This window comes from Patagioenas fasciata, chromosome 19, assembly GCF_037038585.1.
Source record: "Patagioenas fasciata isolate bPatFas1 chromosome 19, bPatFas1.hap1, whole genome shotgun sequence".
Taxonomy (NCBI): Eukaryota; Metazoa; Chordata; class Aves; order Columbiformes; family Columbidae; genus Patagioenas; species Patagioenas fasciata.
Window position 1 is genome coordinate 12,414,164 of NC_092538.1, and position 16,130 is coordinate 12,430,293.

At 55.4% G+C, this 16,130-nt stretch overlaps 1 protein-coding gene across 14 annotated transcripts in view; it reads right to left on the reverse strand.

Annotated features, from left to right (window-relative positions):
* Positions 1–16,130, reverse strand: part of MSI2 (musashi RNA binding protein 2) — a 192,541-nt gene that overhangs the window by 38,077 nt on the left and 138,334 nt on the right. For all 14 annotated transcript variants that reach the window (XR_011741919.1, XM_071817003.1, XM_071817004.1 and 11 more), the window contains 2 exons: positions 8,238–8,320; positions 1,414–1,528 (listed from right to left, as the gene is read on the reverse strand). Coding sequence is in view for 13 of the 14 variants with exons in the window: in XM_071817003.1 (XP_071673104.1) it covers positions 1,414–1,528; positions 8,238–8,320 (198 nt within the window). In the remaining variant the exon portion in view is untranslated. The remainder of the gene's footprint in view (positions 1–1,413; positions 1,529–8,237; positions 8,321–16,130) is intronic.

Below are 16,130 nucleotides of genomic sequence, written 5' to 3' on the forward strand. Positions count from 1 at the left end.
TCAGGGCAGCGCTGCCCCACGGACGGTGCTGCCGCCCCACGGACGGTGCTGCCGCCCCACGGACGGTGCTGCTGCCCCACGGACGGTGCTGCCGCCCCACGGACGGTGCTGCCGCCCGGCTCTGCTCCACCAGCCCGACGCTCAGCACCACGGGCGGACGAGAAAGAGAAATGGCAGAAATAAAGTACGTGTGCTCAAGCACACTGGGAACACACAGGTAACGAAATCACGGACTGACTAGAAGAAGATAAATATTTTAAGCATGAAATGTAATTTCCAAATACTATAGGGCAGGGTGGTGGTGGAGCGTGGGGACAGAAAAATAGATGATCAGCTGAAATAACCGAATTACGCATCCCAGAAATGGATCGCTCCAGCCACACGAACAGAAGTACTATTAATTCAGAGATAAAGCAAACATGGCAGGACCATTTTCCCTATCAAATCAAGCGGTGCCTCAAGTCAGACATCTCAGCTTGAGCCTCAGAGCCCCAGTCCTGGGGCCGCGGGTCCCCAGCAGCTCAGCCGAGCTCAGCACAACCCAGCACCAGCTTCCAAGGCTGGTTCTTGAGCTCAGTTTCTGGGACCATGTAAATCCAGGGCAGGAAACTCAAAGCACCCTGGAGAGCCCGCGTACCAGGGACGCTGCCCATGAAGGGCCCATTTCTGCTGCCCTCCGGTTCTCGCAGGCTTTAGGGACACAGCAGGTGGCAACCGAGGGAAAGTCCAGTGATGCAAAGGGAGCAGAACGTTGAAAATGCTTGAGGTTTCACAAAAAGACATTGGGAATGGGTTAGCAGCGTTTTGGCTCAGTCAGTCTGAGGACAGAGTGTTAAGAGGTTGTCACATTATATAGAAAGAAGAACCATCTAGGCAGAAACAAATGAGAACCAATTATAACTAAATAGACCTCGTGCACAAACAGAATTTTGCCACTTAATATCATTTATCCCATTTAATTAGTATTTTCTGGACACAATACTCTGGACTAAAACACCGTTCCATCTCCTTGAAACTTGTAATTATTGTTGTGACCTGCACTGCCTGCATCCCCCTGCCTCCTCCATCCCGCGTGCCAGTTCAGAACCGGCAAGATTTTCAATTATCTGCGCTGAACTGTCAGAGATACCTTTAAAAGAAGGGGATAATGCGTGACTCAATTCCTCTAAAAAAGGGGAGAGATCATTTTTAGTCAGAATGAACACCCTGCATCTTTCATCATTCTATTTTTGTGAGTAAAACAGGCTATTTAAAACACCCATTTAAATGCAAATTGTTATATTCCAGGAAGCAGGGTGGGGGGAGTCGATAATTTACCACCGAGGGGGTTATTCTCCCCGCTCCCCCCGCTGAGGTTCCCGCGCGTGGGGCGCGGGCCGGTCGGGAAGGGGCCGCGGGGGCTCCGGCACTTACCCAACATGCCCATCCCCAGCATGAAGGCGTCCATGGTGTACGGCAGCCCGCGCGCCCGGCCCCTCGTCCCTGGTGGAAACATCACTTCTTTAGGTTGTGCTTTCTTACATTCTACCTATTGAGCAGAAACATGTACAAATGAGATGCAAATGAATGCCATGTAAATGTCAAACGCAGAACTGATCTACTTTGGGGGGGGGGGGGGGGAGTTTTATTTTTAGCGCCTGCCTCCCCGCACCGCCTCCCCCTCAAAGGTGAACTTTAAGAATAGCGTAAATGGATTTAAAAGAGCAAACGCGGATGTCTCTTTAAGCACACAGAGCAAACCCCTCTGGAAAGACGACACAAGTGCTGATTTAAGAAGCTGCCGTGCTCCTAAGGAACCGCGTGCTGCCTGCTCGGTGGCGCGGGATGAATGGACGGAGGTCTCCAGCACAGCTCGATCGCAGTCGATAACAGAAAATGACTCTCGGTGATGATTACAAAAAGCTTCTTTTAAAATAGGAATAAAGAATCGATATTTCTACCCAGCAGAAAATTTCTGCAAACCCTATTAATAAACAATCTGCATTCTTTCACTTCCAGCTCGTCCCGCTGCCTTTGGAAGTTGGTTAACGCCACGTGAACCATATTGTGAGTCCCCACCGGCACCGTGCGAGGTGACCACCCAGGACACCCAGGACCCCCGGCTGCCGCTTCTCGGCCTCTTTCGGGGTGGGAAAAGGGAGAAATAAAGCACTTTTCCATGTTTTCCAGCACTGCCGACTCGCCCCCAGCAGAGCATCCCCATGCTCCCCGCAGCACCGGCCGCCGGGAAGCTGGTTTGGAGCCAACCGGAGCCATTCCAACCCATTTCTATGGCTTTCCAGCCCGGTCCACGCTCCGAGCAGCAGGAAGAGCTGCAGCCCTGCCGGGGATGCCCAGCTCTGTGCTGCACCCCGGGATCGCTGCTCCGAGCGGAGGTCGGGGCTGAACCCAGAGCTTCCAGCTCCTCGTCCTCTGTGCAGCACACGGGGGTGAGCGCCCCCGGCAACGCGGGCGCTGCGGGGACACGGCCGCACCTCAGCGCCCAGCGGCCCCACCAGTGACCGTGACTTCACTGCCTTATGAAAACCGGCCTCCTGTTCCTAAGCAACCCCATCAGCGAAAATTTCAGCTTTATACAATCTTCCTTTAGGGAACAGAAAGGTTAACTGGCTGTAATGGGAGTATTTTAAACAAACCCACCTCCTCCTCCCCTTCCCGCTGCAAACCCCCGCATTTACTTTGCTCGCTCGCAACGCTTCCCGAAGCCACCGCTGTCCGAACGTGCACTTCTTGAGAACGAGCTGCCCAACCCAGCCAGGTTTGGGGCAAAATCCTTCTGGAGTTCAACTTTGGGTACTTTTCTGCCAAGAGGCGCTGGGGTCCCGGCAGGAGGCAGCGGAGATGGGTACAGAGGGACCGGGGAGCGGGAAACGGGCAAAACGGGCAACAAATACCCCCTGAAACCACCCTTGGCTTCTTTTTCATCAGAAGGGCATTTAACAGGAGCCCACCAGTCTGATTTCTCCAGCCAAACGGCCTGGGTGAGCCCCACAATGTGCCACTTCACTTCGCAGCCGCGTTTTTTGGGTCCGTCACCACCCCAAAGGTCGCGGCAGCGTCGGCTGCAGCTCGCGGCCGCTTGTGCTGCCAACAGGCGGGATGATAAAAACAATCTAGCCTGGCTCGACGGACAATTAACAGGAAAATGAAGTTTGGATTAGCACCGTTAGAAACAATAACCCAGTAATTAGCTTTTGCAACCACAAACCAGCCCACCGCTGCTCTCTGAAAGATGAGCGTAATTTATGATTTTCACAGCGCACGAGGATATAAAGGGAATGGCAGCGAGCTGCAAAGAACTTTTAACTGGGATTTAAAGGGAAGAAAAACTCACCAGTAGGGAAGCAAAATAATTCCTGAGCCTTTGTAAACAAATATACCCCATATTGAGGGCAAAAATACTCCCCGCTATGCAGCAGAGACTCCGTCCGCCGGGAGGGTGACGGGGGGACACGGGCCCTGCGGCCCAGCCCGGGGAAGGGGCTGGGTGACCCGCGGGTGCATTGCGACACCCCCACTCCACAACGTCAGGGCTCCAAGTGCTTTGCAGAAGCTGCTCGCACACCATCCCATCGGCAAACGGGGAAAGCGCAGCAAGGGGAGGCGAAGCCCCACGTCAGCGCATGGGCCGTGGGCTCGGATGGAGCCTCTCCAGAACAGAGGAGCAAACCGGGGAAAAGGGGCCAGGCTGCTTGTCTGCAAGAGGCCGGCCCTGTCCCCCCCGGGAACCGGACGGAGACGCCAAAACCACCCACGGCCACGGCTACCGCAGGGAACCCATGGGGACGGCAAAGGGGATGGCGATGGGGCTTCTCCAGCGTCCGGACTGACGAGCCCGTGCTCAGCTCCACCCGGTCACCCCACGTCGTACATAAATCTGGACTTTGCACAAACGCTCGGTTCAGCACTTCTGTACATCTTAATAATTTCCAGATTGTTTCCACCTCCCCTATACGAGGGATGTGCTTCACTTTGAGCAGCCTAACAAACAGCGTTTTAACTCTAAAAAATAAAGAAAGAAAAAACCAGGGAAATTAAAATCCACTATTTTTGTTTAGTCTAGTTTGGAGAACGAACCTTACACTGGGGTGCTCCTGGGTCAAGGCGAGCGGGAAAAGGCACGAGAACCCAGGACGGCTGCGATGGGAGTGAAAAGCCTCTCAGAGCCGTCCAGCACCGCGGGCCGTCAGCTCCAGCACCGGCGCGTCCCAAAAGCCCAGAGCGAGCAGCTCAATGGGGAAACCGGGGCTGGGTTGAGGGAAGCAGAACACGCACACATTGGCCATGCACAAAAAGCCACTTTACCGCCCAAAGACAAGGCAACGTTGTCCTGCCAGCAACGTGCGATTCACTCAGTTACCCTGGGGACGTCGTGTCGCTCAGGGCACGGCAGCCAAAACTGCCGCTCCCCTAACAGAGAAGTCTGTGTTCGCCCTGTGCTGCTGCAAGGGCTACAGCAGGCAGCAGCAAAAAGGTTGTAAGCACCCTTAAAAACCCCCTTAGACCACTGACAAAGGTGGTGTGGGGACAGTGGCACCAGAAGCTGCCGCCACCAGTGAGACACCAACCGGGGAGGCGGGAGGACGGAGCGGTTCGGGCTCTCCAGGGACAGAGGTGCCTTAAACCACAAGGTATTGGGACGAAACCCCAAATGTGTGTGCGATACGCGCTTCCAAAACGTCACCGCACAGCAAAGGCTGCGGTTCACGGAACAGCCTGGAAAGTGCTGGTGTGTTACACAAATCCACAACATAAACCCCACCAAACGAGAGGGGAACTGCCGCAGGTGCTGCACTATATCGAAGCCTATTTTAAAGCTGCCCAACGCTCCTGTCAGCTGCTCCGCAGCCCCAGCCCAGGTCCCGGGAGCGAAGTGCCCGGGCAGGCCGGGCTCACGGCGCCGGCACCACCGCGCTGGGCTGGGCACGGCTACCGCAGCGGGACCGGAAGGGCGATAAATCACGGCATCGCACTCTTCTCCAGCTCCTTTTGCACTTCCTCAGAAAAACAGGTTTCTCTTTGCAAAGCAGGCTGCTCCTGTCAAAGGAACAACATTCTGGAGGCTGCTTGTTTGGGTTTTATTTGTTCCCCCCGCGATGTTTGGAAAGCATCTTCGGCCTCCCACGTAAATTCCAAGTTTTATGTATTAAATACCTCACTGGCATTTTCTTTTTGCCTTCGCACTGCTTGTTTAATATTACATTTGACATTCTAAGCTTCACGGATGGCAACAGAAGCAGAATGGGTGGGCTAAAAATAACCTGCCGGGGAGACGGGAGGCTGGAAATAGGCTGGGGAGCAGGCGCAGCCCCGCCACCCTCCGCCCGCCCCGCGGCTGGGAAACGGCAGCGCTCGGGGGGCGAGAAAGAACGAGCTCGGGGCGAGTTGGTGCCCACGGAGCCACAGACGTGCCAGCTGAGCAGCCCCGGGATGGGCACAGGGACGGGGACAGGGACAGGGTGTCTCTGTCCCAGCTCAGCGAGCAGCTGCAAACCCATCGCCTTGAGCCGGGGCTGTGAGAACCCGTCCCCTTCGCCAATCACGGCTGGACCAGGCCAGGTCGGACTCAGAGGGCGCTGCGGAAGGCACGTGTGTGCCTGCCCGTGACCCCGGCCGGCTGGGTGTCACCAACGGCCACCTGCGCCCCTGGCCGCCACACACGCCCGCACGAGCTCTCCTGCCCTGCATGGGTTGGTAATTAATCCGCAGCCACATCAGCACTCCGATGAGTCAGTCCCAAGGCAGGACCATGGCTCATCTCCTCCTTCGTGGGCTGCTTTTAAAATCAGTGCTGGAGAAGCACTGATGAGAAGACCCAAAGCACCGTGGCACCTGGATTGCTCACCAAGCCGGCACAGACAGCTGGGAAGAATTTATTTTAATTATCCGCGACAGTAACACGCCAACAGCCTACACCCTTCCTTTGGTTTTGTGATGTTTCTTGCATTTTCACCCTGTCCCCCTCCATGTTCCTTATGCTCCTGTCCCCATCTCATGCAGCCTTTTGTCTGTGCAGAAACCCTCCCACCACCTCCCCGCTCCCCCCAGGGCTGCGCCAACAGCCGTGTCCAGGTTTTCACGGCGCAGGAGGACAGACCTGGCTACGAAACGGCAAATAACGCGCCAGGACAGCCCAGCACCCGGCTGCTCCTTCCAGCCGACAACCAGCCCCTCCGCAGGGCCGTGCTGGGCCGTACTGGTCTGACCATCCAGTCCCACGCAGGGCCACACTGGTCTGCACATCCAGCCCCACGCGGGGCCGTGCTGGGCAGCACTGGTCTGCACGTCCAGCCCCATGCAGGGCCGTACTGGTCTGCACATCCAGCCCCACGTGGGGCTGTACTGGGCAGCGCTGGTCTGCACATCCAGCCCCACGCGGGGCCGTGCTGTACTGGGCAGCACTGGTCTGCACATCCAGCTCCATGCGGGGCTGTACTGGGCTGTACTGGTCTGCACATCAAGCCCCATGCAGCACCGTACTGGTTTGCACATCCAGCCCCATGCAGGGCTGTACTGGGTAGCACTGGTCTGCAAATCCAGCCCCACGCAGGGCCATACTGGTTTACACATCCAGCCCCACGCGGGGCTGTACTGGGCAGCACTGGTCTGCACATCCAGCCCCACGCAGGGCCATACTGGTTTACACATCCAGCCCCACGCAGGGCTGTACTGGGCAGCACTGGTCTGCACATCCAGCCCCACGCAGGGCTGTACCGGGCAGCACTGGTCTGCACATCCAGCCCCACGCAGGGCCGTACTGTACTGGGCAGCACTGGTCTGCACCGGGCCAAGGCTGAGCTTCGCTCCAGAGAAAAACCCATTGCAGGAAACAACTAAAGCTCCGGAGCACCCGCGACACGCGCCCTCCCGCGATGAAGCAGGAAAATCCCGCAGCTCTTCCCACGGACACGTCTTACCTAAATCTACATTCCGAGCGTTTCTGCTCTGTTGCTGGGTCTGTTGTCTGGATGCTGGGGTGGATGGGGTGAGTTCTTTTTGTTCGTTTTAAGGCAGATTAATCAGCACTTAGTGACTGTACCGAGTGGAAGGAGCCTCCCCCAGCACCCACGCGTGTCTCCTGGGGCATCGCTGGTGGGCGATATGGGGCCAGGGCAGAGAACAGCCCCACGGAGACGGGGTGAGGGGCTCCCCGGCCACCCCCCTTTGCCAGCGGGACCCTCGCTTTTATTTCAGCTGCATATTGCAGTGAGGAACAATATGAAGAATATTATTTCAGTGCCCTGGGAAAAATTAGCAAGTCAAATATTGAATCAGGCCTCCAGCATATGCCAAGGAGATTGCTTTGATCTTATCCACACTAAAAGCTCTATTATTGAATTTAAAGTCTGTGAACACATATCAGACCAATATACAATGCATATCTGAATACACATTTGAGAAGCAAAGGATGTTTTGACAAAGGGAGAAAGAATATTTTAGCTGAATATATCAAAGTTACTGCATCAATTGAAATACAAATGCCCTTTTTCATCTGGCTTGGCGGCTTTACTGACAGGGCAGCCCGGGACCCGTCATGGGCAGAGAGCGCAGGCCGGCCCGGCTGCTGGGCAGAGCGCGGTTCAACCGGGCACAGCGTGGTTTGACTGGGCACAGCGCGGTTTGACTGGGCACAGCGCGGTTCGACCGGGCACAGCGCGGTTCGACCGGGCACATGGCGGTTCGACTGGGCACATGGCGGTTCAACCGGGCACAGCGTGGTTTGACTGGGCACAGCACGGTTTGACTGGGCACAGCGCGGTTCGACCGGGCACAGCGCGGTTCGACCGGGCACATGGCGGTTCGACTGGGCACATGGCGGTTCGACCGGGCACAGCGCGGTTTGACCGGGCACAGCGCGGTTTGACCGGGCACATGGCGGTTCGACCGGGCACATCGCGGTTCGACCGGGCACAGCGCGGTTCGACCGGGCACAGCGCGGTTCGACCGGGCACATGGCGGTTCGACCGGGCACATCGCGGTTCGACCGGGCACATGGCGGTTCGACCGGGCACATCGCGGTTCGACCGGGCACATGGCGGTTCGACCGGGCACAGCGCGGTTCGACCGGGCACATGGCGGTTCGACCGGGCACAGCGCGGTTCGACCAGGCACATGGCGGTTCGACTGGGCACAGCGCGGTTCGACCGGGCACATCACGGTTCGACCGGGCACATGGCGGTTCGACCGGGCACAGCGCGGTTCGACCGGGCACAGCGCGGAGCCACAAACACACTTACCATCTTATTATTGATTTCGTGGAAATGAATTTCACAGACTTTTTCCACCACGTCTTCATTTTCAAAAGTTACGAAGCCAAATCCTGTTTAGTAAAGAAACAGAGAGGGGAGGGGGGAAGGAAAATATTAGTTAAGTTAAAAAGATCTCATTTTAGTAAAGCATCACCTGGCCACTGGGACTCTGGAAAACTGTAACCAACATACGCACACGGAAATGCAGCTGCTGCCTATGGAGCTGCGGCTGAACCCCGGGCAGGCCGAGGGAGGGGAGGCAGCACTGTCCTGGGGAAAATTAATACGGTTCTCTTCCAGCTCTTCCATAGGATTTAATGGAGAATTAAAACCTCCTTATGGATTTTTTGATCCATCCCGCAGCATTTAATGGATAGTTACACCTCAGTTACACGATGGCTCGGAAGCTACAGTAAGGCTGTATTTCCTTTTACACCTTATAGGTTTTTAAGAGCAATCTCTACAAAACCCAATTATATTTCTATGGAACCACATTGATTTTATCTCTTGTATAATTCCACAGGACCTCTCCATTAGGGCTGACTCAGTACACAACGACCCCAAGGAAAACAAAACATCCGAGAAGGCAGAAGATGGTGGGAAAAGCCACCGACGCTTCCCCAAAGCCACAGCAGCACTTGGCGCTTCCATTCGCTTTCAGCAACAGCGACCGTCCCGCGGACACGGCCGCGCTCCGGAGGTGCTTTATTTGGCCCTTTCTTCCTGAATTGCTTCCTCTAACACCTCATCAGGACATCCTGAGGCCCCAAGAAGCCAGGACGCTTCGGGCCGCTGCTCCGGTGGCTCCTCCCTGCTCCGTGGTGGATCCGGGCTGCTTTCGGGGTTCTGAACCCACAGCTGCACACCGGGTTTGCTCTGCTGGGCCACACTGATGACCCCGCAGCCCCAGCTCCTCACGGCCACGGTCATGGCCCCGGCAGCCCCGGCTCCTCACGGTCATGGCCCCGGCAGCCCCAGTTCCTCACGGCCATGGCCACAGCAGCCCCGGCTCCTCACGGCCATGGCCACAGCAGCCCCAGCTCCTCACGGCCATGGCCACAGCAGCCCCAGCTCCTCACGGCCATGGCCACGGTCCCGCTCCCTCCTCACAAACATACAAATCAATCTAACAAATGAAAACCCAATCTGATGTCTGTCTGTCCCACCCCAGCTGTTGGGGAACAGCAAAGCCCCAGCTCATCCCCACTTTGCTAACACCAACGGAAGTTTCCTTGGGGGGAAAAACACCAGAAATGGTTTCTAGATCTTTGCCAATGCACAACGCACCATCCGACAGCACATCACGCTATTTTACTTTGCACTTCGAGCATGTAACAGCTTGAAGTATTTTACTTAACTCCAGTCTTTCATTTGCCTTCTAAATTACTCCATTTAAATCTACCTTAAACAGACCTGTAGTTAAAACTAGGATTTTTGTGGTTAAGCGGCTGAACACGGCATCCCAGGCATCCCGGAGCTCTGCCCGGCGCAGCCAGGCCAGCGCGGGCCTACAAGTCATTAATTGTCTGAGCACCGGCCACGTCTTCATCAGCCGCAGCTCATTAGCGAGGGCTGTGGTTGAGGATTTCTCTGGGTGCCTCTGCAGCTCTGCCAGCCCCGCTGGATGGGGAGGGAGGGATTTGCAGATCAGCCGAATACACCGTGAGAAAGCCACCGCAGCCCTCGCGCCTCGGGAAACGCGTCTCCCATCCCCACCCCACTCACCGCAGGTTTATCAAGAAACGTTTTGTCTGATTAAGTCAGATAGCCACCCAGCCTTCTGTGCCTACAGATTCTATAACACGAATAAAATAACAAATCCGCAGGGGCCAGCGCTCGTTTGCAGGTTTTTAAAAGCTCTGTGCGACTGTGCACAGGCACAGAGTTGGGCAACAACCACCAGAGGTGATGGGTCCGTAAGGAAAACCAGCAGCAGGGTCCATTCCTGCCCCCCGGAGCGTGGCCGGGCAGGGGGCTCAGCCCCGCCAAACACTCACCGTGGTTCACCTTTGCCATCACCCGAGTCTGTAACTGATTGGAAACACTCACCATATTCTACCTTTGCCATCACCCACGTCTGTAACGGATTGGAAACACTCACCATATTCTACCTTTGCCATCACCCACGTCTGTAACGGATTGGAAACACTCACCGTATTCTACCTTTGCCATCACCCGCGTCTGTAACTGATTGGAAACACTCACCATATTCTACCTTTGCCATCACCCACGTCTGTAACGGATTGGAAACACTCACCATATTCTACCTTTGCCATCACCCACGTCTGTAACGGATTGGAAACACTCACCATATTCTACCTTTGCCATCACCCGCGTCTGTAACGGATTGGAAACACTCACCGTATTCTACCTTTGCCATCACCTGCGTCTGTAACTGATTGGAAACACTCACCGTGTTCTACCTTTGCCATCACCCACGTCTTTAAATGACTGGAAACACTCACCGTGTTTTACCTTTGCCGTTACCCACGCCTGTGACTGATGGGAAACACCGTATTCTACCTTTGCCATTACCCATGTCTTTAAATGAGTGGAAAGCAACCAGGGGATTTTAATCTGCGTGCACCCAGGCGCTTAAAATCCATAGGATGCTATTCAAGAGATGCCATCACTGCTCAAATGAACAACCCCCAAGACATCATACACCCCGGCATTAAAATCTTCATAAAAGTGACCGGTAATGGGTCCTTTTTTGGTTTCACTTCCTGAAAATCAGATTCTAACTTTTCATAATCGCACACACAGAGAAATGTTCTTGCGTGCATGCCTTATGAGTTAGCATAATGAACACGAGCTCATTTTTAAATCACCAGAACTCTTAGAAACCTTCCTGGACTCAAAAGACAATTATTTCTTCTGAGTGGTACTAAGAGTCAACAAAAAATGGTTCTCGGGAAGTGTATGAAGAAGATTAACACAAAACAAAGCAGGCTGTTTAAAATGGTGACATAAATAGGATTCCGGTTGTCAAGGAGCACACATTTTAAAATGAAATTATACCGCATCCTTCTGAATGAAGCTATTATTGGAAGCTAACAAGCTCTATTTAAGAGATAAGCATTTAACAGAGTCAAATGGCTGGGTTTTTAATTCAAATGAATAAAACTGAATATTCATTTGAATAATCTTTTCTGTGAAAGAAAAGACAAAGAAGAGGGGAAAAAATAAGAGGAGAGGCAAACAGCTGCCCCTGAGCGAGGCTCCGAGCCAAGCGCCGCGCTGAGGAAGCCGAGACGCGGATCCATCACCTCCAGGTGGGAAAGCTCCGGAGCACCGCGTGGAGCCGCTGCCGGGGCGGTGGGCAGGACGGGCAGGACCCGGGGACACGGTGGCTGGGGACACGGTGGCTGGGGACACGGTGGCTGGGGACACGGTGGCTGGGGACTCGGTGGCTCGGCCCAGCGGCCCATGGCGAGCAGTGGCTCTGCTCACCCGTCCTGCCCACCCTTCCTCTGCTGGGTGTTTTACTCGCTGGGACGTTCTGCACCTCCTAATTAGAAGCTACAATACTTGGGGGTCAATCAGCAGAGGATGCAGCCGCTTTGGCTGGAGCAAAGCAGGTGGAAGGTGCTTGGTAGAAGCCATAAATAACATTAAGAAGCTGTGCTGAAGATAACGAATGTCAGCGCTCCTGCGTTCTGCGTTTCGTTTTCTCCACGCTCAAACCAACTGTATTTCATGCCTTTGTCGTCACTTTTGAGAGATCTGATGTCAACCTCGGCAAAACACAGCTGGATGACGACACCATTGCTGCGGCGCACGCGCACGCGCTCGCTGGCAGCAGGTTCTGCACGGCCTGTGCTCGGCGATGGGCCCCGCAGCCGTTTGCTGGCGCACGGGACGGCACTCGGAGCAGAACCACACAACAGCGCTTCGCCCGCTCAAAGGTCTCCCTCTCCGAGCCCGTGCACGTATCAAACCAACACACACGGGGTGACCGCATCCCGCATCAAAAAGGAGCATAAATAGAATTATTTATGCACCTGCTTTCTTGTTTATACCAACAGTTTTGGCAGCTGGTCCTGCAAACCGTAATAAAACGCCTTTCAAAAAGTTAAAAAAAAAAATATAAAATTAAAAATGAAGAAATGTGACCAGACAAGCCAGGCATAATAACATTAGAGCCCGTGTCAATTAATTTTTCCTCTTCTTGATAAACGAGCCCCATTCCATCCATTAATAATGAGGGAAGAAACAAGAAGAGTTGACACTGGTTTAATTTATTTTCTGCACTTGCTGGCCGTGCTCCTCCCTCCGCAGAGCTCGCTGCTGCGCTGGGAATTGCGAGGGGCTCCCGCGCGCCGATGCACAGATTGGTGCGAATCAATACCGCCCGCGCGATTCACACATCCCTCGTCATCAGAGGGGAAAAAGTTACTTAGCAGCAACCGCATCCCAGCCTGCCAAGCCGCCCTATGGAAATAATAACAACAACAGACCTGCAGGAGAAAGGGGGAGAGGAGACAGGAAACCGAGTCCTGTAATTGCTGTCACCCAGTCTCGTCTTTACAGACACACAGAGTGACCCCAGCGGAGGGGCCGGGACATTTTAATTGCTCAGCCAGCAAACGAGGGATGTTTCCAAGTCCTGGCTGTCTGCGAAGGTAATTCAAGTCATTACCCGCGGGTCTGGAAGCGGGGACCTGTGGGTTCAGTCCTGCCCCTGGGAAAAGCTGTTTGTCTGTCAGTGCCAGACCCAACAGCCAGGCCTCCAAAACCCAGACCTGACTCTGCCACCTTCTCATTCTGGGGCTGCGGACAAGACACCCAAACCTCCCCTGTGGTCCAGCTCCCACGTTTCTTCCCCCCATCACACTTTCTAGTCCCTTCCACAGAACTTGCATCTGACGTAGTGCAACTCAGCCTGTTCAACCGCAAAATCATCTGGGATAGCACCTGTCAATTCTGACTTATTTCCTGTTATTCCAATCTCCTCTGCTGCAAACGCAGGAAAGCAGAGGTTTCGGTGTCCAAAGTGACTCCGTCCAGGCTGGCAGGACACGGCTCAGCCTGACACACACGCTCGCTCACATTCTCTCTCCTCACCTCTGTGCTGGGGTTTGCTGGGAGTGCGATGGGCAGACCCGCAGGCACCACCTCAAGGTACCATCTCAAGGCACCAGCTGCTCCCTGGAGATCTCAGCCCACCCTGTGACAACCAGACAGGGAGGGGGACGCACCAGGGATAGGAGGGGAAAGGGAAGGCTAACACCTACGCTTTAGGCTAGAAAATATCAACCTCGTTTAACTGTAAAGTGTGCACTCGAGCGGTGCTGCTGTGACTGACGCTCATCAGGACACGATTACCCTGCACACCCACGTGGTGTTCATGGGCATCTTGGGCTGGGTATGGCAAACAGCGGGGTTCTCCCGGCAGACACAGGCAGGTATTGCTGCCGGCTGAAGTGTCAACATACACCCCATGACATCAGAGCAAATCCTCAAAGCTACATCAGCAGACGGCCGGTCGGATCAGAACGTCCCGGCGCAGCTGGGAAAGGGCAGCGGCGAGAGGCTGCGCGCTGCTCGGGGAAGCGGAGAATCCGGCTCCCCATGAGGTGTTTGCACAGGGACAATCGCTCAGGGAAAGAAAAAAGCACCACGGGATGCTCAGCCGCTGCACCACGTAGCAGCCTCACCCTCCAAATGCACGAAAACCCATCCAAAGTGATTCTGGGGAACCATTGTCCCCAAATGAAGGATAAAGGGCACAGGGACTTGTCCCTCTCCCAACTGACCCATCATAAGCGCAAGTTCCCGTGCTGGGGACACACGGTCCAGACGCCGGTTCTGCCTGAGCTGTGGCCACGGCACGGGGTGCGGGAGGGAACCCCACGGCATGGGATGTGGGAGGGAATCCCAGGGCACAGGGTGCGGGAGGGAACCCCACGGCATGGGGTGCGGGAGGGAACCCCATGGCACAGGGTGCGGGAGGGAACCCCACGGCACGGGGTGCGGGACGGAACCCCACGGCATGGGACGTGGGAGGGAACCCCAGGGCACAGGGTGCGGGAGGGAACCCCATGGCATGGGGTGCGGGAGGGAACCCCATGGCACAGGGTGCGGGAGGGAACCCCACGGCATGGGGTGCGGGAGGGAACCCCATGGCACAGGGTGCGGGACGGAACCCCACGGCATGGGGCGCGGGAGGGAACCCCATGGCATGGGGTGCGGGAGGGAACCCCATGGCATGCACAGGGTGCGGGACGGAACCCCACGGCACGGGGCGCGGGAGGGAACCCCACGGCACGGGGCGCGGGAGGGAACCCCACGGCACCGGGCGCAGGAGGTAACCCCATGGCATAGGGCGCGGGATGGAACCCCATGGCACGGAGTGCGGCAGGGAACCCCATGGCACGGACCAGCTAATGTGAGCGCTACCTGAACTCTTCCTAATACATTTTTCATAACAACAAATCTTCATTAAAATTTTATTCTATTAACATTCTGAAATCAAACCAAAGCGCTGAGTACATAATGACTGAAACGCACACTACACAGGAACTTACTAAATGCCAGTTTTATCATATTGTTAATTAACAGAAACCATTAATGCATTCACAGATCATTTAGAAGCATTAGCGGTGACCTAAGAAAAATTGCGTGTACGTGTGATACACTTACGTCTGCACTTCTTGCATCTGAATTTTCTACACAGGAGGCCCCGAAGTTTATTCCCGACTCAGCTTCTCTCTGCTGGAGACATCATGTCTCAATGGGCACGTTTTTGTCAGCAGCTCGAGAATTAATGCATGGAGCTGAAATGTGAGATGCTGAAGGAGAAAGTTCTCTCGTGTTTGCTTTTCCGTCAGTATTTGACTGCAGCTCCCAGCAGCGTTTGGGAGCAGACCCATCTCTGCACTGCGCCTTCCAGTGCACAGCTCCACCTCTGCACCGCTCCACCTCTGCACTGTTCCACCCCTGCACCGCTCCTTCCAGCGCACCGCTCCACCTCTGCACCGCTCCACCTCTGCACTGCTCCACCTCTGCACCGCTCCACCTCTGCACCGCTCCACCTCTGCACCGCTCCACCTGCACACCGCTCCACCTCTGCACTGCTCCACCTCTGCACCGCTCCACCTGCACACCGCTCCACCTCTGCACTGCTCCTTCCAGTGCACTGCTCCACCTCTGTACTGCTCCACCTCTGCACTGTTCCACCTCTGCACCGCTCCTTCCAGTGCACTGCTCCACCCCTGCACCGCTCCTTCCAGCGCGGGTCCCATTTCCCAGCTCTCTAAAGCGTCGCTGGTAAAACGATGGGAGCGCAGTTGGGTGGGGGAACCGCGGTGTGAACTAACACAGCTCTTTTTGCTACCAAAGAAGAAAATCCCAAATGCTTGTACAGCACAATTACCTCTCTACAATCCGAATGGGAGCCTTGTGCTTCAAGCGAACAGTTCTCTGTCTGTTTGTTAGAGACCTGCAGCACGCAGAGCCAGCGACAAACCCCAAACCTGCTTTACACCACCAAGAGCAGCGTCCCACAGCCCCTCACGTGCCACCAGACAAGCCAGAACTGCCACCAGCACCCGGCACCGCTCACCACCGTCTGCAGCACAAAGCGGGGGCACCCAGCCCCGTGGGGCAAGGACAAGGACAAGGGAGCAGCAGCGCGGGGCCATGAGGACGAGGACGGGGGAGCAGCAGCGCGGGGCCGTGAGGATGAGGATGGGGGAGCAGCAGCGCGGGGTCCCCGCACCCTCAGCAGTGGGAGCTGCTCCCAAGGCAGCGCCCACCGAGCACACGGCCCTGCCATCTTTATCTGTTTGCCCACAGGCGTCAAATACTCTCTGCCTGTCAATTCTTCCACAGTTTATTACCAAATTTCTAAAACATTACATTTTTTATTATATCCAA